General features: G+C 34.4%; 3 protein-coding genes across 3 annotated transcripts; all 3 read right to left on the minus strand.

The window, feature by feature from the left end:
- Positions 1-8,672: 8,672 nt before the first annotated feature.
- Positions 8,673-9,629, minus strand: LOC105995348 (olfactory receptor 8K3-like). Its single transcript, XM_013029054.1, has one exon. The coding sequence runs from the start codon at positions 9,627-9,629 to the stop codon at positions 8,673-8,675; it is 957 nt and encodes a 318-aa protein (XP_012884508.1).
- A 5,467-nt stretch (positions 9,630-15,096) lies between these two features.
- LOC105995399 (olfactory receptor 8K3-like) lies at positions 15,097-16,038 on the minus strand. Its single transcript, XM_013029109.1, has one exon. The coding sequence runs from the start codon at positions 16,036-16,038 to the stop codon at positions 15,097-15,099; it is 942 nt and encodes a 313-aa protein (XP_012884563.1).
- A 7,014-nt stretch (positions 16,039-23,052) lies between these two features.
- LOC105995349 (olfactory receptor 8K3-like) lies at positions 23,053-24,006 on the minus strand. The gene has a single exon (XM_013029055.1). It carries the CDS (start codon positions 24,004-24,006, stop codon positions 23,053-23,055), a length of 954 nt encoding a protein of 317 aa, XP_012884509.1.
- Between the last annotated feature and the right edge of the window lie 850 nt (positions 24,007-24,856).

Genomic DNA, 24,856 nt, shown 5'->3' on the forward strand with positions numbered 1-24,856 from the left:
CCAGGTGTCTGAGAAAATCTATTCTGAAAATAGACATCAGCTTATTCACCTGGAACTTTTACTGCTATAAAGTTATTGTAAATGAAATAAATTGAAACTTCTCACTGTAGAATCTTTGAATATAATTGCACGTTTGTAGGTATAATTACAGGCAGGGACAAAATGGGACATGCGGTTGTTATTTAAGGTGACTTTAGGCATATAAAAACATCATTCCTAGCTGGGCATCGGTGGCTCACACCTGCAATCCTAGCTACACAGGAGGCTGAGATCTGAGGATCGTGGTTCAAAGCCAGCCCAAACAGAAAAAGCCCTGAGACTCTTATCTCCATTAAACCACTCAGAACACCAGAAGTGGTGCTGTGGTTCAAGTTGTAGAGTGCTAGCCTTGAGCTGCAGAGATGAGGGATATTGCCCAGACCCAGAGTTCAAGCCTCCTGACCAACCAAAAAAAAATCATTCCCTAGCTACAGATCATATTCTGTGTTTTATTTTTGAGTTGAACTGCTACTAATATAAAAAAGCACTGATACCATTACAAAGTTAAATATCTTGCCATGCCCAAAAAGTGTCTGCATCAATAACTTTGTGAAAGGCTAATCAATCCTGTTAGGAAGAGATAGGTAGATCAATAGATAGATCATTGACAGATAGATGATTGATGGATAAACAAAAAGATAGAGAGATAGAAGATAAGAAGACATAGATGATTGATGGATGATAGAAAGATGATAGATAAATGATGGATGATAGATATAACAGATACACAGGTACAGATGTATACATGAGAAAAAAAATGTTTAAACATTTAAAAAATACTGGTGTTAAATAGGTATCCGTTATTCATGGAAATAGCTATACACATAGGTGGTTTGGGGATGGAGGACAGTGGAGATGAAGTTTCAACTCATTGCAATATTAATTATGTAAGTGATTTCAACAAATATTATTAAATATTTTCACATAATAATAAAAATTCCAATCACATAAGATTTTCTATTAAGTTTATAAAAACACATCTGAAAACCTTATTAAAAATTGTAGCTCTGCAAATTCTTATAATGACAGGCAGTATAGCTGAATGGGTTAACATATGCACATATGATGGACAAATATTAGTTTTGACAAATAATTTATCTGAAAGTCCATTTCCAGGTACCAAACGAAAGCATCCTTACAGAACTGTTTGGAAAGGTGAGGAATGTTTCTATCATTTCATGTTTTCAGTGTATCTAAATACAAGGTAGAAGAAAATACACTTCAGTGGTTTAGAGCTAGAGCATTGAATCCAAGGCTTGTATCCAGGTCAGTGTGTAAAAGCTTGGTAGGCACTCCACTGCTGAGTTATATCACATGCCTTTGTATTTGGGGAAAAAATCTGAATAGGTGGCTGGGATGGCTTTGAGCTTTCTCTGTAGCCAGTGTACTCTGGAAAAGCACAGATCCTCTATTCTCTTCCCACCTTGATATCCTTGCTTTTGACATGGTAACCATAACTTACCTTGAAGAGCTTTCTTTACAAAGGTGTATGCACATTCTCTTGCACAGAGATCTCACTTCTTGGGCAAATCCAAAATGCTGAACCGATAAAAGAACGTGTGATCAATCCATCACCTAAAACAAGAAAAGTGAGGGAAAGGGTTGGCTAAGAGGGGTGGGTGAGAATGTTTAAAGGGGAGATAGTGATCAAGGCACATTGTATTCATAAACTGTTTTGTTGAATAGCAACTCCTTTGTATAACTACTTAACTATAATAAAAATATTGTCTACCTCCTTCTTCATCCCCAATTTTACAATGAAAAATTTAAAAATAATCAGTTGCCTATTATTTTATACTACTTATCATCTAGTTATATAATTTTATTAACATTTAATGTAAATTATGTTGCATTAATCTACCATGAAATATTACTTTGTCTCTAGATGGCATATTCATTGTAACATCTAGTATACCTACTTGATATTATGTATTGAGGGCAATTTATTTTGACTGAGAAACTAGGAAACTAACAAAAGTGGAACAATTTAAAAGAAAGAGAAGCGATGGTCATTGGTTTGATTCATGACTCATTAAATATTCTTCTATTAAAGGGGCACTACGTTTTTGAGAGAGTAAAGTTTGAAAATTCATGGTGAGTTTTCTTATAGTAAATGCTATATAAAAACATTATTTACAAAAAATTTCAATAGAGAATCCATGAATACTTGGACATATTTTAGAGTTCTCTGCTGAATTTACTGCAATTTACTCAATTTACTGTTCTATGGCACAGCAGATGGGCACAAATATAGCCAAGTAGAACCAAATAAAAGCTAAATATGTATAGTAACGCAGACATTAATAAGCATTATACAGACATTATACAGAAGTGAGTGAATGTCAGCTTAAGGTTAGATACCATTACTGATGTGAAAAAATGTGCTAATCAATTCTTTGAAAAGAAAAATGCATCTATCTATCTAGCTATCTATCTATTATCTATCTATCTATCTGTCTATCTATCTATCTATCTATACATGACACTGAAAATTGTCATGACAGGGACCAAATATGACCTACACATAAATATCATTATTATATATGTTCACTATTATAATATCATATGCAATGATAATACATGTAAATTACATTGAACTCACTTAAAATATTTTTGTAACATTGTAAATTACATTGAACTCACTTAAAATATTTTTGTAACATTGTTACAATCTGATATTCTTCCCTGGCAATTCAAATATCTTCTCTATATTAAACATAGCAAAGCATATCAGCTTAGTACTATATATGTATATATATGTATGTATATATACATATATCCTATATAGACATATATACTATATTTAAAGCATATGTACACAAATATATATACACATATACATATATATGTACATATAAGCAAATATATGTATATATATATATATTGAATAAATATAATCAGGAACACTGTAAATTGTTTTTTTCTTTTTTTTCCATGATCATGAACTATTACTAATAAATATGCAGGTAAACAATGATCAATAGATGAAAGTGTTTCCTATCAATAATTTGTAGTTCGAACTGATCTTTACCAAATACTTATTTTTTTAAAGGTACATTCTAGAAGAAATTAGATTCCACTGTACAATGATTATTTTGTCATCATCATAACATTAACATTGAAAAAAACAGAGCTTTCGGTCAAGTGGAAACTCTCTTTTCCCCTTTTACTTATCAAGAGATGAGAAGGAATTGCAATTGTACATATATTTACAGTATAAGTGAATAAATGAGAAAATCACAATAATGCATGGACTTTCTATATACCTAAATGTTTAGAAGCATGTGAAAATAAGTGTGAACCATGTACATTTCACTTATTTCTCTCAAGATAGGAAGATACTTTATTTATGCTTCATATCTGATCATGTTTACCATTTGTTAGATATAAAAGATTAAAAAATTTAATATTCTCAACCCATAACCGACAAAAATTTTAAATATTTTCTAGATACAAAAATCTTTGTTACCTATAATGAAACATCTTTTTGATTCTCCAATGTGATTCTTAAGTATCTGATATTTCGGGACAATTTATGCTATTTTTTTAACATTAGAGATTCCCAGAGGATATGGAAGGAATATGGTGATTAACTCAGTGGCAATGGAATGCGTAATGAAGTGTTTGGAGGTTGTGCACTAATTCTCAAGAACAATTTATATTAATTCTTAATTTATTAATTTAGTATAGGAATTGTTTTAAAATAAAATATGTGGTTTTGATTTTAAATTATGGATATTAAGATTTCTAAGTCATCCATGCAGAATTATAAATAGCTGAGATGTTGAAATTAATTGCTCACCAATGACAACACCCTGAGTTCAAATTCCACTACCTCCACAGGAAATATATGAAGGAGCAGATTCAAATAACTGGAATCAGAAAGTAAATAGAAAAGCCATAGCAGCAAGTTTATACATCCATTTGTATGGTGAATGGATAAACAGAATGAGCTAATGTTTTCAAAATGATATCCTAGTATATGGAATTGCAAGTGATTGACAAGTATTGGAAAATGTTGGGCTAGTTTAAATAGACTAGTCCTATAAGGACACATACTATTACCATGATACTACTGTCTTAGAATCAAACAGATATTGGAGTTGTTTATATAAAAATTGGGGTTTGAGAATGAGAAATTGCTAACAAAAATAGATGCAAAATCTATACACAAATAAATGAGTTTCATCATTCTGTTGCAAGATATTATACTTAGACTTAATGGTACCATTTTGGATATTTGAAATATGAGGAGAGGATATTTCACGTTAAACATAATAATCATGCCCTTCACAATTTTTTTGTGTCTGTATGTGTGCATATGGTATTAGAATTTGAACTCAGGGCCTTGTGCATACTCAGCTTGCTTGCTCAATTGCCTCTTGAACTGTGGCTCCAGCCCACTCTTTGGCTGGTTATTTGGAGATATAGTCTTCTGCCTAAGATCTCTTTGAACAATGATCCTCCAGATCTCATCTACTTAAGTAGCTAGGATTAAAGATGTGGGCAACTGCTTCCAATCAGTCAAATGAAGATTTTATTCTCACTCTATTGGCTGCACAGTAAATTTTATTTTGTAATGATGCAAAGGGATATGTAAGTTTTTTACAACATACATAGAATTTCACAAATGCTAAAAAATAAAAGTAAGTAAGCATGGAGTAACTTAAAGAATTAGGAATGTATCAAGAAGACATAATTGTTTAAAAAACATGCATGTCATAATACATGACCTAGAAATATTTCATAGTTCAAATCATTACCTACTACCTCTATTTCCTACAAGTTGGATTATGCAGTTGATGCAAATAACATATCCTAATCAAAACAACTATGTTGTCATAAGGAACAAATGTGAGGAAATTCAGGCAGAAGGAAGAAGAGAAACCAAAGAGAAACAAAAGATACCATGTCTTTTTTAAAAATAAGGTTTTTATTGTAAAAATATTGCAGAGAGGGGTTACATTTATATGAGCAAGGTAAATAGTACATTTCTTCTCAAGCATTGTTGCCTCCTACTTTGTTTTTCCTTACCATCCCTTCCCTCCCACCTCCTCAACTACACTCCACTCTCCCCCTACCTAAATTGTAGTTTGTTTTTCAACACAGTGTCTTATAGATCTCTTTGTTACAATGGGTCAACCTGTATCCCTATTTAAACATTTGTTTTTTTTCCTTACCCTCCCCAAATTAGACAGACATCAAATACAGTGAAAATAGGGGTTATACTGTGGGGGAGGAACATACAAAGCAACAAAAAAATCACATGGCCTATTATAAATACATCAGAAACAATAGCAAGAAAAAAACTACTTGTGTTTCTATCTTGGGGTTCATTTTGCTTAACATAGTCTTATCTGGTCATATGTACATAGCTTTTGCCCTTTTCTGTTTGTCCCAGACCTGTACTAGTTATTGCAAATACGGGAAACCATGGGATCTATGTTTCTTTGGACCTGGCTTACTTCACTTAATATAATTTTTTCCAAGTCCTATTTCCTCACAAATGGGGCAATGTCATTCTTTCTGATGGAAGCATATAATTCCATTGTGTGTGTGTGTGTGTGTGTGTGTGTGTGTGTGTGTGTGTGTGTATATATCACATTTTCTTGATCCATTCATCTACTGAGGGACATCTGGGTTGCTTCCATATCTTAGCTATTGTAAATAATGCTGCAATAAACATAGTCATTCTGGTAGCTTTAGTGTGGTCTTGTTTGTGATCATTTAGGTTAATGCCCAAAAGTAAGATTGCTGGGTCATAGGGGAGCTCTATGTGGAGTCTTTTGAGGAACCTCCATACTACTTTCCAAAGTGGTTGAACAACTTTACACTCCCACCAACAGTGTAGCAGGGTTCCCTTCTGTGCACATCCCCTCCAGCATCTGTTGTTGTTAGAGTTCTTGATTTTTGCCATTCTAACGGGGGTGAGGTGATATCACAATATTGTTTTGATTTGCATTTCTTTTATGGCTAGAGAAGTTGAACATTTCTTCATGCTCTAATGGCCATTCTTATTTCCTCTTCAGAGAAGTTTCTCTGTCTTTAGCCCACTTATTTATTGGGCAGTTGTTTCTTTGAGGATTTGTTGTTGGGAGATTTAATTTTTTGCGTTCCAGGTATATTTTAGATATGAGATCCTTGTTCATCGTATGGCTAGTGAAGATCTTCTCCCAATCCGTGGGCTTTCTATTGATCTTGCTAGCTATGTCCTTTGCCTTGCAGAAACTCTGCAATTTCATGCAATCCCATTTGCCAACCTTTCTTTGATTGGGTGTATTTCTGGGTCTCTATTAGGAAAATTTCGGCCTGTGCCAAGGAGACCTAGGGTTTCTCCTATTCCATCCCATAATGTTTTCAGAGTGTCTGCTTTGACTCTGAAGTCTTTGATACATTTGGGTTTGACTCTGGTGCAGGGTGATATATAAGGATCTAACTTTAGTTTTCTACAGGTGATTAACCAATTTTCCCAGCACCATTTACTGAAGAGGCTGTCTTTCTTCCATTCTATTTTTAACTCTCTTATCGAAGATTAGGTGATTATAGATCTGTGGATTCATTTCTGGGTTTTCAGTTCTATTCCATTGGTCCCATAATTCATCACATCAACAAGAGCAAGGTTAAGAGCCACATGGTTTTCTCAATAGATGCAGAGAAAGCATTTGACAAGATCCAACACCCCTTTATGATGAAGGCTCTGGAAAAACTAGGAATCCCTGGAACTTTTTTCAATACAATAAAGGCTGCATATGACAAACCTACTCCCAGCATTATACTTAATGGCAAAATACTATAGCCATCTCTGCTAAACTCAGGAAGGAGACAAGGATGTTCATTCTCTCCATTTCTCTTCAATTAAGTATTAGAATGCATAGCTACAGCAATAAGACAAAATGCAAACATAAAAGGGATCCAAATAGGGAAAGATGAAGTAAAACTCTCCCTCTTTGCCAATGCCATGATCTTGTATTTAAAGACTCCACTCCCAAATTACTCGAGCTGATTTGAAACTTTGGCAAAGTAGCAGGGTATAAAATTAATCCTCAAAAAGTAATGGTTTTTCTGTATGCCACCAATGAGAAGAGCACAGCTGAAATCAGGAAAGCAACTCCTTTTGTAATACCTAGGAATTAACTTAACTAAAGAAGTGAAGGACCTCTATGATGAAAACTTTAAAAACCTGAAAAAGGAAATCAAAGCAGAACTTAAGGAGTGAAAAAACCTCCCATGCTCCTGGACTGGAAAGATCAACATTGGGAAAATGGCAATACTTCCCAAGGCTATCTACAAATTCACTGTGATACCTACCAATATTCCAACCTCATTCTTCAATGAAATAGAGGAAGCAATTCAAAAATTCATATGGTACAATGAAAGACCCTTTATTGCAAAAATGATCCTTAACAGAAAGAACAGTGCTGGAGGAATATCAATACCAAATTTCAAAGTCTACTACAAAGCCATAGTAATCAAAACAGCTTGGTACTGGCACAAGAGACTGTGACTTTTTTATTGTGGAAATATCTTTCAGAGGGATTACAAATACATGGGTAAGATAATGAGTACAATTTTTATCAAGCATTGTTGCCTACTCCTTTGTTTCCCCTTCCCATCCCTTGCCATCTCCTCCTCCCGCCCCCCCTATATGTCTGAGACTAATTGAACAATAATTTATTTTATTTTTGTTGGTGTCGATTTATCACACAGAAGATGGAATTAACTATGACATTTTCACACTCTTCATTACTTTATTGCCTTAACACTCAATAATGTCTGCTTGTCCATTTTCTCCTCCAAAATTGTCCTCATTGTACCATCTTGCCTACATTCTACCATATTAAAAAAATGTAAAACTGTGTCTTCTACATAAGAATTATTCATCCAATAAAAAAGTAAAGATGTGTTTTCAGCTACTAGGCAAGACAAGCAGTAAGAAATAGAAGACAACAAGCCCTAGGTAAAGATAGAAAATTCATGGAAGCTTTCATTTCAGGTGTCAATACATTTACCTTAATTTCTATATGCATACACACATGCATTTAATTAGAAAAGATAAGATGTTACACTAAAGCTATTGCTTGGTAAATGGCAAACTAGATTACCACACTACCTTGAACTCATATTAAAAAATCAGGGTACAGGTGAGAAACAAAGAGGACCACAAGAGAAACTGGGACATCTGAGCAGATTTTCAGTGACTGACTTTCTCAAATCATTGTGGTACATTTATTAGAATACTATCTCTATCAATAAGATTTTATTGCAAATACTAGAAAAATGGGAAGTCTAAAATATGATGATCATTACTCAAAAGAGTAATACCCTACACAAACATATGCATGGATATTGGAGTATTCATTGTAATAGGCAATACCACCAACGTTAGCATCTAACTCCTGTTTTATATCTATTTCCTTTCTCATTCTCAATGTTGCAAGATCTTATTACTAATGCACACCAAATCTTTATTACATACTAGAGAAAAATCTTTATTTTTCTACAGTTCATTTCTGCTCCCAAGGAAATACTGAGAGCATTTCTTCTTAGGACTACTATTATAAAGGCTAATCTTGGATATATATTTTTTGAAGAATAAAACAATTATGAGAGGTAATTCTGGTTTGATTGAACTCCTACTTTATGTAAGCTTTAAGAAAAAATTTGCGTAATCTTTTCCATGTTCTTTGGAGGGCATATTTTACGTCTTTGTTCCTCAAGCTATAGATCAATGGATTCAACATAGGGATGACCATGGTGTAAAAGACAGAAGCCAATTTATCAGTGTCAAAGGAATGACTGGACTTGGGCTGCACATACATAAATATCAATGTCCCGTAAAAAACGATGACAACTGTCAGATGGGATCCACAGGTAGAGAAAGCCTTGAGCCTTCCTTCAGCAGATTTCATTCTGAGAATGGCTCTGAGAATAAGCAGGTAGGACACAAGAACTATCGAAAGAGATGAAAGTAAGTTAAGAGCTGCTAAGATTAAAATGATCACTTCAATCTCGTGGGTATTTGAGCAGATTAATGGTAGCAAGGGCATACTGTCACAGAAGAAATGATTGATGACATTGTAGCCACAGAAGGACAAGGTAAATATTTTTGTGGTGACAAGCAAAGACACAAATGTACTATAGAGGTAAGGAATCGCCACAAGCACTTGACATATCCTTTGTGACATGATAACCGTGTAAAGCAATGGGTTACATATGGCTACATAGCGATCATAAGACATGGCAGAAAGAAGAAAGAGTTCACAAGCAATGAACACCAGAAAGAATGCCAGCTGTGTGGCACATAAATGATAGGATATGATGTTTTGATCTACAAGGAAATTTACCAACATTTTTGGTCCCACAACTGTAGAGTAACCGAGATCTGTAATAGCCAGGTGTCTGAGAAAAAAGTACATTGGGGTCTGTAGCTTGGAGTCCACTTTGGTGAGAATAATCATGCCTAAGTTGCCCACTGTTGAGCTTACGTAGATGATGAGGAAGAGCACAAACAATGGAACCTGCAGCTCATGGCGATCAGTGACGCCCATCAGGATGAATTCACTCACTGCTGTGAGATTGTCTCTCTCCATGCAGGATTATTAGAAACCTATTTGGAGTAAACGCAATAGCAAAGCAAATAGATTTAAACATTTTTTTTCACACAGAAGATTAACTATATAAGGCTAAAGCAAGTGAAACATTACCAAACCTTAACATTCAAGAACCTCAGAATGTCCAAAATTAAATATGAAGAACATTTTTCACTACATATAGTCTGGCATCACAGTTGAAGGGTGAATTGTTACTGATATCTAATGGTTAGAGACCTTTCTATTACTAGACATGCACTGAGTAGAATATATACTGTAGAGGATATCCAGATCAAGAATCATGCTCAAGGTGTGGGAACCTTGATAGATATACCAGGAGCCCTTGGGTGTCTCCTATAATTTTAGCTACTCAGGTGGCTGAGATCTCAGGATTGTGTTTTAAAGCCAAGTTGGACAGGAAAGACTGTGTAACTTGTATCTCCCAACTGTGTGACACGCTTCTTGTTTTGTTGTGGTTACTTTTTGTATTCTGCTCTGTGCTTTGATTACATGTTCTTAAGTTAAAAACATGAGAAAACATATAAGATTACAAAGATTAGAGAAGGGTCTTCAATAAATTCAATAAGAAATTATGTTTATTTTGCTTCCTTTGGCTTCTTTGGTTTAATTTATAAATGTGAATCTTTAGATGATTAAAGTATACTTGGTAATTACCTACCTATTTTTTTTGTGTGGAAAGGAAAGAGAATTATTTTTATCCAACCATTTTTGGAATCCAGTGGCATGAAACAATCACAGTTTTATAATCCATTGTGCTTATGGACTATTTGAATTTTAATCTTATGACAATCATCTGAGATATCCTCTCAGCTCCTCTGCAAAATAAAGAGCATTTTATTATTATTAGATAGCTGAAATTTGAAGTTCTCCTAATATTAAAATACTGTTTTTATACCACAATATATGGAGGAAATTCTTCATTCTTTGCTCAAAACAAAAAAATGTATTTTGTATACATATTAAATGCATACATATTTTAAATATATACATAAACTCAACAGTTTCAGATTCTGTCATAACAACACATATTTACCCTTCTGATTCAGCTTTTCTTACTTGTGGCTTTTTTGTTGTTGTTGTTGGTTGTGGGGCTTGAACTCAGGGCCTGGGCGCTTCAGCTCAAGGTGAGCACTCTACCACTTGAGCCACAGAGCCACTTCCAGCTTCCTGGTGCTTAATTGGAGATAAGAATTTCAGGGAATTTTATGTCCAGGCTGGCTTTGAACTGCAATCCTCAGATCTCAGCTTCCTGGGTAGCTAGGTTTACAGACATGAGCTATGGCACCCTGCCTACTTTTGGCTTCTGTTGGACATTACATTCATGTGCATCCTTATATGTATGTATGTAAACACACACATAAATACATATTTTTTGAAGAGGACTATCTCTCACTTCAGGCTGCTGAACTTGAGATAGATCATTCTGACTCATCTCCGTAGGTCGAGAATTACATACGCATGTTTCAAAACTTATGACTGAATATTTTCTAAATATGCAATCACAATACAGGTTTCTAAGATGCTTATTTTCTCAACCTGTTTTAAAATATTCAAAGATAAATATGATTTTTTAAAAATAAGAGTGCTCCTATTGCATCCAGGAATCATGAAGTAATAGAAATCACAGAAAATGAATCCTAAATCGTTACTTACAGTAGATGGGCAAGCCTGAACCAAAGTGACTGTTGAATAAGACACTATTAACCTAGGACACCCAATGAAACTTTATTACCTGCAAGAATATGGTTCTACATCAATTCTCTCATGTACTTTTGACATAGGTTGTTGAGGGAAATTTATGGTTTTTTTTTTCCTCCCAAAAAAAACCCCCAAAGAAAAGAAAAACAAATTAATGGTAATCCAAAAAAATTAATGCTTAATGAAATGCCTGGAGAATGACCATTAATTGTCAGAGATAATTTGTAGTCAATTGTGACTTCATTAATAGATTGTTTGAGCACACAGTCCCAATTCTGTGGTCTATTATTCAAATGATTTCAGAGATACCAGAATGCATGATCATTTTTAGTATAATTTGAAATGATCAAGATTTAATAATAGCTATACATTCATGAATAAATGGATAAATAAAACATGGTAGGGACAATTGATCACCTTAAAGCAATATCTTAGAATATTCCATGAAATGAATTAACCTGGGGGTCATCACAATAAATAAAATAAACCAATTACATAAAACAAAAATAAAAGGGCAGGAACCTACCATCCAGAGGTATCAGAAACACTCAAATGTATATAATCTGTAAATAGAATGCCAAAAGCTAGGAAGTAGCTGCAATAAGGAATTGCTAAAAATATTTATGGAATTGCAAGAATATGAAATAAATAATTTAGAGAGTCCTGCTGTTAAATATTTTGTCTCTAGTTAATAGTATTGTACTGGGTATATTACATTATTAGGAGCATACATCTCATTTTGATCACAATGAAATAACTAAAAAGCAAAATGAATGCAATATCAATACATGCAACAGGTATGCATCCTGATGAAAGCATCTTCGATTAAATTCTCTAATACAACAGTATATTAAATGAAGTACTTGTTATAAACAAAGGACACATCCCAGGAATACAAGGATAGTTTAATAAAAACAAATCAATAAATATACCATATCAAGAAAATAAGGGAAAAATAATCTCAGTAGATCTATGAAGTATATTACAAAAGACTTAATATAATTCATGACAACAGTACAGCAAATGAAGTTTAGAAGGATGTTCTTTTACATAATCAATGGTTTTATAAGAAGCCATCAATTAACATTGTAATTAGAGGCAAACACTGACAGTTCCTTAACTAAGATCTGGTACAGGAAACTGATGCTTCCTTCTGCCTATATTTTTCAACATGTTTCTGGAAATTCTAACTAAAACAATCAGTTAATACAAAGAAATGCAGGGAAGTCATCTCTGATCTTGCTTGCCTGAAAAATCACTCTATTCTAAAGGAGAGGTTTGCTGGTGCAGCAATTTTCATTGGTAAGGTTTTTGTGTTGCTTTAAATAAAACTGTAAAAAAAGTTATTAATACTCTTGACTAGTGAGGTGTCTGCTGAGAAGTGTGCTATGAAGCTGAGAAAATGTTATATATATATATATGTGTATATATATATATATATATTCTTTAAATAGCTGCCCAAGGGGACTTAAGTTTACTGTCCACTTTGATGTACAATGCACGAATCTTGATCTGTGGCTCCTTTTCCATCATTTTCCCTCCTCTTCCCAACTTCATCCATCCACTCAAGTTAATCTGATTCCATTCAGAAGGGTAAGAGACCACAGTGATAATGTTGAGTGTACATATGTCAAATTGGGAGATTCTAGGTTATATTCCTTGTTTTGAGTGACTTCTATTAAATGTATTGACTATTTTCATGATGGAGCCGCGTTAGCACCATGCCTTTTGAAATCAGCAATGCATGCTGCATTCTGAACCCACCCTGGGGCAGAGACCAAAGACTGTGTTATATGTGCTACTTATTGCTGAGTTTCACTCATGACCCAATCAATTCAAAGTCTTTTCAGAAACAAAGCACAGTTAAATTAATGAGATTACATATGGTTATTTTCTCCAAGTTAGAGGATCAGTTCTATGCAGAGTGGATACAAAACAATAGCTATAAACTGCAATAAGGAATAAACACACACATATATGTGTGTGTTTGTGTGTATACACACATATATAGGTATATATATGCATATACATACATATGTGTGTATATATATATATATATATAAAATCATCTATGAGGAGGAATAGGAACAAACCTATTACATCATAGAATAGATATTTTTGGAAGAAAAAATAACTACAAATTTTAGCAAGAATTATGTGTTTACACATTTAGGACACAGCAATCCATTCATCAAAAACAGACATTAAGGACATGAAACACTAAAAAGGGTATCTAAATCAAACAAAACAAACAAAACAAACAATAAGCAAAACACATAAAATGCAAAACCCTAGAAGCTTCTGTAGCAAATGTCAATTGATACACTATTCTCATTCATCTAATCATTGAATTGAGAAAAATTTAGTGATGCAATGAAACATCTCAATGCTGATTAGCAACATGATTTAGTAGATGCTCTTGTCCTCATAAATAAAAGTAAAAACACCAATGAACCACAAGAAGGTCTATAAGATCCCAAGATTGAACAGAGGCACTCGAACACTTTTCTGTGATTGATTTCTTTTTCTCATCATGCTGCATTACACTACTTGATTCCACAGTGAAGTTTGACCTTTTTTAGCTGGTCCTGGGGCTTGAACTCAGGGCCTTGGCACTATCCTTGAGCCTCTCTGTGCTCAAGGCAAGTGCTCTATCACTTAAGCTACAGCACTACTTCCAGATTTTTCTGTTTATTTGGTACTGAGGAATTGAACCCGGGGTTTCACACATGCTAAGCAAGCACTCTACCACTAAGACACATTCCCAGCCCATGATTTTTTTAACAGCTTATAGAAATGCTTGGATCCTCAGATAGGTATTCATTATACCTGGGGACTGGAAATATTTTTACAATATCTGAAAATATTACAATAATATTTACTCCTTTTTATATCAACTATTCTTCAGAGCCGCACAGCATACCATTTTCCTGTATCTACTGACTTTTACATATAGACCCTTTCTTTTTTCATAAATAACTCACTCAAATATTGTATTAATATCATTTCTTCCTAAGGAAGGCAAAATACTTTTCTACTTAGTTTGCATAGGTATTTATGGCATTTTGAAATTCACCTAGACAATGAAAGAGAATCTTTAAATATATGTTGAGCTTATTTGTGTGTGCTACTCTACATTCTAATAAACCAACCTAAGTTGTTGGACTTATATTTTAAATTTAATTTTATTGTCAAGGTGATGTACAGAGGGGTTACAGTAACATACATAAGGGAGTGAGTACATTTCTTGCCCAACATTGTTACCCATCCCTCATTTTTCTCCCCAGCCCCCCCCAACTGTACAGCACATTTCTAACATATTGTCTTGTGTCATTGTTGCATGGGTTTCCTCTTTCTCTTTTGGCTCACCATTTTGTTGTTCCCCTTTCCTTCCCTAATTTAGATAAACACACACACATATATAGAATAGGATATATATGCATATATATACATATTTATATGTGTGTGTATATATATATAGATATATATATGTATATATATACCCCATGGTACCAAAATCAAATACAGTGACAGGAGGAGTAAGGGAAAATCACAAAAGAAAAGTAAATCATATAGTACATTAAAAGTAAGAACAGTGAGGTAAAACCTCTTGTTTCCATGTCTTGGAGTTCATTTCCCTTAGCATCATCTTATATGGTCATTGAGGGAACAAAAGATTTCTCTCTCTCTTTTAGATTTTTATATTCTGTCTTCTTTACCTTGTGCATGGTGCATTCAGGTGTATCCTTTAAGAAAAAAATTTGCATATATTTTCCCTTGTCCTTTGTAGGGCACATTTTACATCTTTGTTTCTCAAGCTGTATATCAAGGGATTCAACATTGGAATGACCAAGGTATAAAATATAGAAGATACTTTATCGGTATCAATCGAGTGACTAGACTCAGGTTGCACATACATAAATATCAGAGTTCCATAGAAGACAATGACCACAGTCAGATGGGATCCGCAGGTGGAGAAAGCCTTGCGCCTGCCCTCAGCAGATTTCATCTTCAGAATGGCTATGAGAATGAGCAGATAGGACACAAGGACGATCAGAAGGGAGATAAGCAAATCGAATGCTGCGAAGATCATGATTATAAATTCGATTCCCTTCGTATTTGAGCAGAGCAAAGATATCAAGGGAATACAGTCGCAGAAGAAATGATTAATAACATTATAGCCACAGAAGGACAGAGTGAAAATCTTTATGGTGACTAGAAGAGACACAAATGTGCAATAGAGATAGGGAATTGCCACCAGGACCCAACACACCCTTTGTGACATGACAACGGTGTAGAGCAGTGGGTTACAGATGGCCACGTAGCGGTCATAGGACATGGCCGACAGGATGAAAAGTTCGCTACCAATGAACACCAGAAAGAATGCTAGCTGAGTAGCACAAAGATAGTAGGAGATTGCATTTCGCTCTGCAACAAAATTGACCAACATTTTGGGTCCTACAGCGGTAGAATAACCAAGATCTGTGAGAGCCAGGTGCCTGAGGAAAAAGTACATTGGAGTCTGTAGCCTGGAGTCCACCTTGGTAAGGGTGATAATTCCCAAGTTGCCCACCACGGAGACCATATAGATGGCAAGGAACAGCACAAACAATGGCGCCTGCAGCTCAGGACGATCCGTGATGCCCATCAGGATGAATTCTCTCACCACCGTGAAGTTGTGTGTCTCCATCCTGTGTTTTCAGAAAGCCTATATAGGATAAAGGCATTATCACAGCGAATTGGTTTCAGATATTTTCACCTGCAGAAATTTCTTATGGAATTCTAATTTCAATGAGATACATCCAAAGTTATCAATACAGACTATGTGAAAACAAATGCACTTTTTTTTTTACCATAACTGAGTATCTGCCTCCGTATGAATAGAGAGATATATTAATGTATTGATTCTAAACTAAGGTAATTTTACTCATATTATCAAAAGCAAATTAACTTTTTTTTTGTTTTTCATTGACAACTGAATGGACCACAGACCGTGAAAATACCCAGCATCCTCTTACATCCAGTATCCAGTCCAAAAGACTTCCAGGAAAAAGAAATAATAGTTCCAGACTTGAGACACCCAACTAGATAGCTAGGCAAATATATGTATACATGCACATACATAGATGTGCAAAACAAAAATGTTTAAACTTTTATTACCTTACTATCACATCACTTGATAACCATCATTATAATCATGTTATGGAGGTTATCTATTTGTCATTCATAAGCCTCCAACAACATTGTAGTATGCAACAAATATATTTAATAAAATGGTATAATAAGTCAAATCCAACAATATACTAAGAGAAATTTTTAAGAAAAAGTTTTAAGAAAAAATTCCTAAAGTTGGTAATATTCCTAAATTTGATAACATTTTATTTGTACATGTATGAATAAAAATCTACAGATATATAATCTAAAAATCTATAATTAATTTCAGAGGAATTTATGTTTATATGAAGAAACAAACTGGAGGCATATGTATGCAGATATATTTGGTGTTATACATGAAATTTAGAGACTACTTATTTACTTTTTATATGTGCATGTGCTGGTTCTGGGACTTGAGCTCAGGTCCTGGGTGCCATCCCTAAGCTTTTTGGCTCAAGATAGTGCTCTATCACTTGAGCCATAGCTCCATTTCTGGGTTTTTGGTGATTAAATGTAAATAAGTTTCACTGACTTTCCTTTTGGGGTTGGCTTCAAACCCTACTACTCAAATATCAGGCTCTTCAGTAGCTAGGATTACAGGCATGGACCATTTTGATTGGCTTATACATTTGCTCTCAACAAATAAATTACCTAAGTATTTTAAATTTCTCATGTAAAACCAACATGTCATTGTAGTGTTGTTGGCAAAGATAAAGGATAATTCAATCATTCAGTGTGCATAGAATCTGGAAGTAATTTTCAGAGAGCATGCATGCATTTATTTATGTTTATTTGTATTTGCAAGTAGTGATACTAACTTACCTAAAAGTAGCTTTGTTGACTTGTGCACATGTGCATTCTTCTACATGTGACTCCTTTGTCACTGCTAAACGGAAGAACCAACAAGAATATCTGAAGTGGGACATATAAAATGCTATGAATCAATAGCATGTTATGTATTTACTCTAACCTTGCTGTGTCTCCACCCCAAGACTACATTCAGATAATCAGTATGGTGTTGTTCTATATCATATATTCTATTCTTAATAAGTATTTGGATACATTTCAGTAAGTATTATGGTATGAAATTAATATTTTTACATGAAATTTTTATTTTGAAAATACTGTACAGAGGGGTTACAATTACATGGGCAAGATAATGAGTACATTTCTTATCAAGCATTGCAGCCTCCTCCTTTGTTTCCCCTTCCCATCCTCCCTCTGCCCCCCCTTCCCTGTCCTCCTCCCCCCATCAAAGTTGTAAAGTTCATTTTCAACATAACGACTTGTACATCTAGACATTATTTTGAATATTATTCACCTTACTCGTGTATCTCAGTTTTAACTTTAATACAGCAAATCTATCATGCAATAATTTGGTGAGGTAAGAGAAATCAGAGTCAACTGGGAGAAGAGGAGTCATTGACACTTTTTTTGTCTTGTTTTATTTTGTTTTTTAACCAGTGAAGATTGGTTAAAAAAGAATTTCTTTAACAGGGGGATCATAGCCAGGCATTGGTGGCTCATGCCTGTCATCCTAGCTATTTGAGAGGCTGAGATCTGAGGATCAGGGTTCGAAGAAAACAGACTGGGTATGAAAGTCTGTGAGGCTCTTGTCTCTAGTTAGCCACCAAAAAACTGGAAGAGGAGCTGTGGCATGACTGGTAGAGTGATAGCTTGAGCAAAACAGTTCACAGACAGCACTTGTTTTCTGACTTCAAGACTAGGATTGGCACCAAAAGAAAGGCAGGGGAAAGGGATTCTATATTTGCAAGAGAAAAATTGGGTGTTTTTTAAATAATACATGTAATAATCCTAAACCATACAAAACATTTATTATGACACATTGTGGAAACCTGTTAACATGACACATAAAATAAATAGAAGACACGTATAGGACAGAAACCTGGATTCTCTGATGTGCTTTGGGAAGCTCAGCGTGATATTCCACAAGAACTTTTTCCTGGTAGGATATACTGTATTTTGCAGATGAACATGTGTGTAAAAAATGAAACATCTCTGAATATATCTCATAGGCCATAGTTAGTAACTATAGTACAGGAGCTAGAGTTATCCATCTTATAATTAACAAGATCCATTCTCTTATGAATGTAATTTGAACAAGATAATTATCATTTTTGTGAAAATTCTGAGGATCAATTAGCCTAAAATTAAATTAAATTTAAAAATTAGAAGAAGGAATGGCATATATTCGTGGAAATTCTAGTAATAGACCTCTGTGCCTAAGCTACAAATAACTAAACAAAGACACAACAGTTGTGTGTTATTCTATGCAAAAATGATTACACGTAAATTGCACTAGATTCGCATAAATCATTATTGGTATGATTATGGTGACTAGTATCTGGCCCTGCTACATTCAAACACTTTCTTACAACAAACATTGCCATGTATACCAACTTATTACATTGGATATCTTCAATAATTGTAAGTAGCTAGAATTAATTTTTTGTTGTTTTGTTTTGGTTGGTTTTGTTTGGAACCACCAAAGCTACAAGCCAGACTTCAGTGATTCACACCTGTTATCCTAGCTACACAAGAGGCTGAGGTCTGAAAATCACAGTCATCTCTGGCAGGAAAGTCTGTGAGACTCTTATCTCCAATTAACCAGCAAAAGACTAAAAGTGGTATAAGACAGCCTTAAGCAAAAATGAAAGTACATATCCCTGAGTTCAAACCATAGTACCAATATCGAAATAACAAGAAAGGAGGAAGAGGACCAAGAAATATAGCACACATGATAAATTAGTACCAATATTCCTTAAAGTAAAGAAAGATGAAGGTGTTTCCTGTCATTGTTTGTGTGGTTTAATGGAAATAAGTAATTTTTATAGTTTAATATAATTCTTGAAAATTTTTATTGCTTCAGTTGTAGAATCTTATTTATGTATTTTTATTGCAAATAGGCTGTATAGAAGGGTTACAGTTACATGAGTAAGGCAATGCGTACATGTCAATCATTGTTACCCTTTCCCTTCCCTGTTGTTTTCCCACTATCCCTTCCTGCCCCGACCTCCAATACTTCTCTCCACCCCAGAACATTACCCCCCACCTGCCCAAAGTTGTAAAGTTGTATTTTTAATCCTGTATTCCTGAAAATTTTAGATAGATTCTATGACAAATTGAAAAATATTTTACCATCATCCTAAAGCCGGCATTTAAAAAATGTTTTGTCACTCGCTAAATAAATGTGAAATGGAAATATCTTTATTAAAAACAGGAGTGAACCTCACATTTTATTTTCACAATAAGTATGAGAATCACAAAAATGGCTTTGAGCCTTTGCATACTTAATAGATAGATATTAGGGACTCAATTACTTGTTTGAATTAGGGCTTCTAAACGCTATTTCATATTCTTTTGTTAACTGTTTATCTTCACTCATTTTGACCTCAGATATAAAATCATATAAGTTCACAGAGAAATTAGTTTCTCCACTGAGGAGAGAAATATTTGAAAAATAATATGAAGTAAAAAGGAGATAGATCCAACAACTAGTCATGCCTTATAATACTCGATGAACTCCTGTCCTTCTTACCTGCAATAGAAACTCTCTGTTGATTCTTCCATACGGTTCCTTATGTTACTCATTTAAGAACAATTGATGAATTTCTTTTAACTTTAGTGACATTCCCAGAGGAATTGTTAAGCAATTTGTTGAATATCCCCAAAGCATTGAACTCTCTTTTATTATTTATTACTTATTTATAGTAGGAGCCAGCAAATTCACTTCTGAATGTTATCCAAAATATAGGTATTAGGATTTCAAAAAACTATTACCGCTGTCATTTCCACTTTGGAATAATTTGAAATAGCTAAGACTAGAAACAAGGTAAATATCCATTGATACGTCTGTCAATGTACAAATGAAATGATTCAATGCAAACACTGGAATATTAGTCTTCAAATTACATCTTGCAATATACAATGATAACAGTGAATCTGGAGAACATCATGTGAAATCAAATAAATAAGTCATGCAAAGGCAAATAGCTCCTTTCAGATCCCATTTACCGGAAGTAACTAAATTACTCGAACTTATTGAATCATACACTGTTTTGGTTTCAAATTGATAGGAGTTGTTTACACATAGACATGAAGTGTTAGCTATGCAAAATAAATGAGTTCCAGGAACTACTGCAGATAAAATGCTTATAGTCAACAGTATTACTTTGGGAATGTTAAAAAAGTATATATTGATGAAAAATAATCTCAATAGAACAATGTTATTTTTTGAAAGGAAAATTTCCCTACATATGATACAAAAGTTATTTATGATGCCTGGAATAAAGAAGGTGTCAACATCCATTGTTATCTAGACACCAAAGGCTCATCTCTGTAATCCTAGCTATTAAAGAGGCTGTGGTGTGAAGATTAAGGATAGAAGCCAAGCAGACAAGAAATAAAGCATTTCTTATCTCCAAATAAGCAGTGTAAAGCCAGAAGTGGAATATGTGGCTAAGTGGTTGAAAGCCAGCTCAGTGAAAGAACTAAGAAAGAGGCCCTGAGTTCAAGCCCCCATCTACTGTCCTGTCTATTCAATAACTCTTTTCTGTTATCCCAAGACCCCTGCTGATAAAAAAAAAACAATGTCAGAGGGCCAGGAACAGAAAGTCCACTTGACTTGTCCCAAGTACACTGAGAACAGGGCTAATTGCCTATCACATAATATGCCCAGTAGTTCATGGATCTCTGAATGATGATTATTTTTTGTTCTTGACTAGACTCAAACACTGTTTATAATTTGTAGTTCAAATACAAGTTGTCAATAGTGAACTAGAAATGTATGTTCTCACTACAAAATTATATTAGATATTTGTAGATAAGTCAAATAAAAAATTGTGAGTTTTATACTGCTGAATGTCTAATTCTTCAGAATTACTATTTTCCAGTTGATTTTGATGCTTTCATGTTATTTCATTTAACTGGACATCCTTCTCTAATTTGTTGTCCATACAAACTATTAGAAACTCATATTTCTATCATATTTGTTCTTTTGATATTCCTACCAAGAGGGTGGAAATGTTTCCATGAATCCATTTCTTCTGTAACCTTTTGGAGTTAACAACTTTGGTTCTTCATCTGCTTTATAAGTTTGTGTTATGATGTAGCATTATTCATTTCTAGTTCATTATAAAACAGAACCACATGTGTCAGTAATACAAAGAATTTGCTGTTGTGAATGTTTTGTGTGTATATTTTCTCCAATTTCCTATGGATTTTTAACTTTTTACTTATAAATCCACATATATATGTTTATCTATGTGTTTGTGTATTTCTTAATATTTGGTTCCCTTTATTAGAGTTTAGTGACCTTCTTTATCTCTTCTTTTTGTTGTTGTTACTTGTAGTCAGCCATGGGACTTAATTCAAGACATGGGTGCTGTCCCTGAGATTTTTCACTCAAGGCTAGTGCTCTACCCCTTTGAGCCACAGCACCAGTTTCTCTTCTGAATATTTCTGATTTAAACTCTTGATTGTCAGATTGGATGATAGCCAGTCCAATTTGACTTTGAATTAAATTTGTTTGGAATATCGTTTTACAATTTTTCACCTTTAGTCTGATTTTGTCTTTTCCAGGGAAGTGTGTTTCTCACAAGTAGAAAACGATTAGATATTACTTTTTTTTAATACAATCAGGCAATCTACAACTGTTTATTGAAGAGTTTAGGCTCCTTAGGAATACTATTAGGAATAGTATTTAGAGGAATATTCTAATCTGGTAGTTTCCTTAGATTTTTTTTCTAGTTGATTCAAATCATGTTTGTTCATTTCTATTTCTGCTATTCCTCTTAGAGATTTGCTGGCTCACTGAATTAATATTATTTGATTCTTTCTAAAATATGTTTGTTCATATGTTTTCCTCATGAGAATTGTTTGATGTTTTGATTTATTGATGTTTGACATCATACTACATTCTCCTTAGATATATAGCATAAATAAAAATTACAGAGTTATCTCTGTTTGATTCTTTTGAGTTGAGTAGTCACATCAATGTCATAAATCTTAACCTTTAAGATAGAGTGGAACACTGACACATGAATAAAATATGAGGGAAGTTAGTCACAAATGATAGAGCAACAAACAACTTCATTATAGATAGATATTTTATACAAGAATATGTAGCAAAACTCTATTACTTTATTTCATTAACACAATCAAACTAAAAAAATTAAATGTAAATGTATGCTTACATGAAGAGAGAAGCAAATACACAAGTACAGGCAACATTGGGAAGTTTGCTCTAAATGGACTACCATAAGAATATATTGACTATCAATATCTACAACCATTCATTTCCATACTACTTCCTCTACATGTTACTCTATGAGTCAATTTATTATTCACTTATATCTATTCCAATGTATTTGAGTATTTTCTTAATTAATAGTATACTACAGTTTATCTCTCCTGGTTTTTACTCTTAGTGTTAATCTGCTCCCAAGAAGGTCTATCAGGAAATATATATTAACCTCATTGTGTTCCATGAATCTTCTAAAGCCAAAAACCACAGGATAAAATTCATATCTCATGCAAGCTTTAGTGAACAAACGTTGCATATCTTTTTCCAAATCCTTTGGAGGGCATATTTTACATCCTTGTTCCTCAAGCTGTAGATGAGTGGATTTAACATAGGGATAATCATGGTGTAAAAGACAGAAGCCAGTTTATCAGTATCAAAGGAATGGCTGGATTTTGGCTGCACATACATAAATATTAAAGTCCCATAGAAAACTACAACCACGGTCAGATGGGACCCACAGGTGGAGAAAGCCTTGCGCCTGCCTTCTGCAGATTTCATCTTCAGAATGGCTACGAGGATCCACAGATAGGACACCAAGACCACCAGAAGAGACGAAAGTAAATTAAAAGCTGCCAAGATTAGAATGATCAATTCAATTTCATGAGTGTCAGAGCAGATCAACGTTAACAATGGAAGGCTGTCACAGTAGAAATGACTGATGACGTTGTAGCCACAGAAGGACAGAGTGAAAATCTTTATGGTGACGAGAAGAGACACAAACGTGCAGTAGAGATAGGGGATTGCCACCAGAACCCAACATACCCTTTGTGACATGATGACTGTATAAAGCAATGGCTTACAGATGGCAACATAGCGGTCATAAGACATGGCGGAGAGAATAAATAGTTCACTTATGATAAACACAAGAAAGAAAGATAGTTGTGTAGCACAAAGAGAATAGGAGATGACGTTTTGTTCTACCACAAAGTTTACCAACATTTTGGGTCCCACAGCTGTGGAATAACCAAGATCGGTGAAAGCCAGGTGTCTGAGAAAGAAATACATTGGGGTCTGCAGCCTGGAGTCCACCGTGGTGAGGACGATCATGCCCAAGTTGCCCAGCATTGAACTTAAGTAGATGATGAGGAACATCAAAAATAATGGGGTCTGCAGCTCCGGGCGTGCTGTAATGCCCATCAGGATGAATTCTTTCACCACTGAGAGATTGTATTTTTCCATCCAGGTTTACTAGAAAACCTGCAGTGGAAAGACAGTAACAAAGTCAGTATGTATATTTTAACCATGACAGGAAAAATTTTATCTTGCTTTTCAAATGGAGAATGTTGGAAAATAATCATACCTTTTCAAGTAGAAATTGTATTATAGGATGATACAGAATTATGTTATTTGTTCTCAAGTAGAGAGATTTCACTCACAGAAGAATGTTTTCCAACATCTGTAGCTCTTCTGTCACACCTGGGTTTGAAGGGCTCCTGGTATATGACAGTGACCTTCACTCAAGCTGACTAACATCCTCTATTACTAATATAACCTAAAAGGTTATGCAAGTAGATAAGCCTCCTCTGGGGTTATAAAAACCTTAGTCTATATACTGATACATATAAATATAAACATATATAGTTAGATAATGATAGATACACATATGTATGGTCTTTTTTTTTTTTTTTGGTCAGTCGTGGGGCTTGAACTCTGGGCTTGGGGGCTGTCCCTCAGCTCTTCAGCTCAAGGGAGCGCTCTACCACTTGAGCTACAGCACCACTTCCGGTTTTTTTTTCTGGTGGTTTATTGGAGATAGGAGTCTCACGGTCTCTCTTGACCGGGCTGGCTTTGAACCGCGATCTTCAGATCTCAGCCTCCTGAGTAGCTAGGATTACAGGCGTGAGCCACCAGCGCCCGGCTAACATATGTATATTCTTGCAAACTTGAAGTATAGGAAAAATACAGAAATTTCAACATTAAGAGATTTTAGATCAATGTATAATTATTTTACTCCTTGAACATTTTATTATATTAATTGCAGCCACATTATGACTTAATACATCTAGTACAATGATATGTCATTTGCTGG

The sequence above is a fragment of the Dipodomys ordii genome, unplaced genomic scaffold (assembly GCF_000151885.1).
Source record: "Dipodomys ordii isolate 6190 unplaced genomic scaffold, Dord_2.0 Scaffold117, whole genome shotgun sequence".
Classification (NCBI taxonomy): Eukaryota; Metazoa; Chordata; class Mammalia; order Rodentia; family Heteromyidae; genus Dipodomys; species Dipodomys ordii.

What these genes read in the sequence shown, in the direction of transcription:
- LOC105995348 (XM_013029054.1), bottom strand. Translation starts at nt 9,629, where the DNA reads ATGGAGAGAGACAATCTCACAGCAGTGAGTGAATTCATCCTGATGGGC.
- LOC105995399 (XM_013029109.1), bottom strand. Translation starts at nt 16,038, where the DNA reads ATGGAGACACACAACTTCACGGTGGTGAGAGAATTCATCCTGATGGGC.
- LOC105995349 (XM_013029055.1), bottom strand. Translation starts at nt 24,006, where the DNA reads ATGGAAAAATACAATCTCTCAGTGGTGAAAGAATTCATCCTGATGGGC.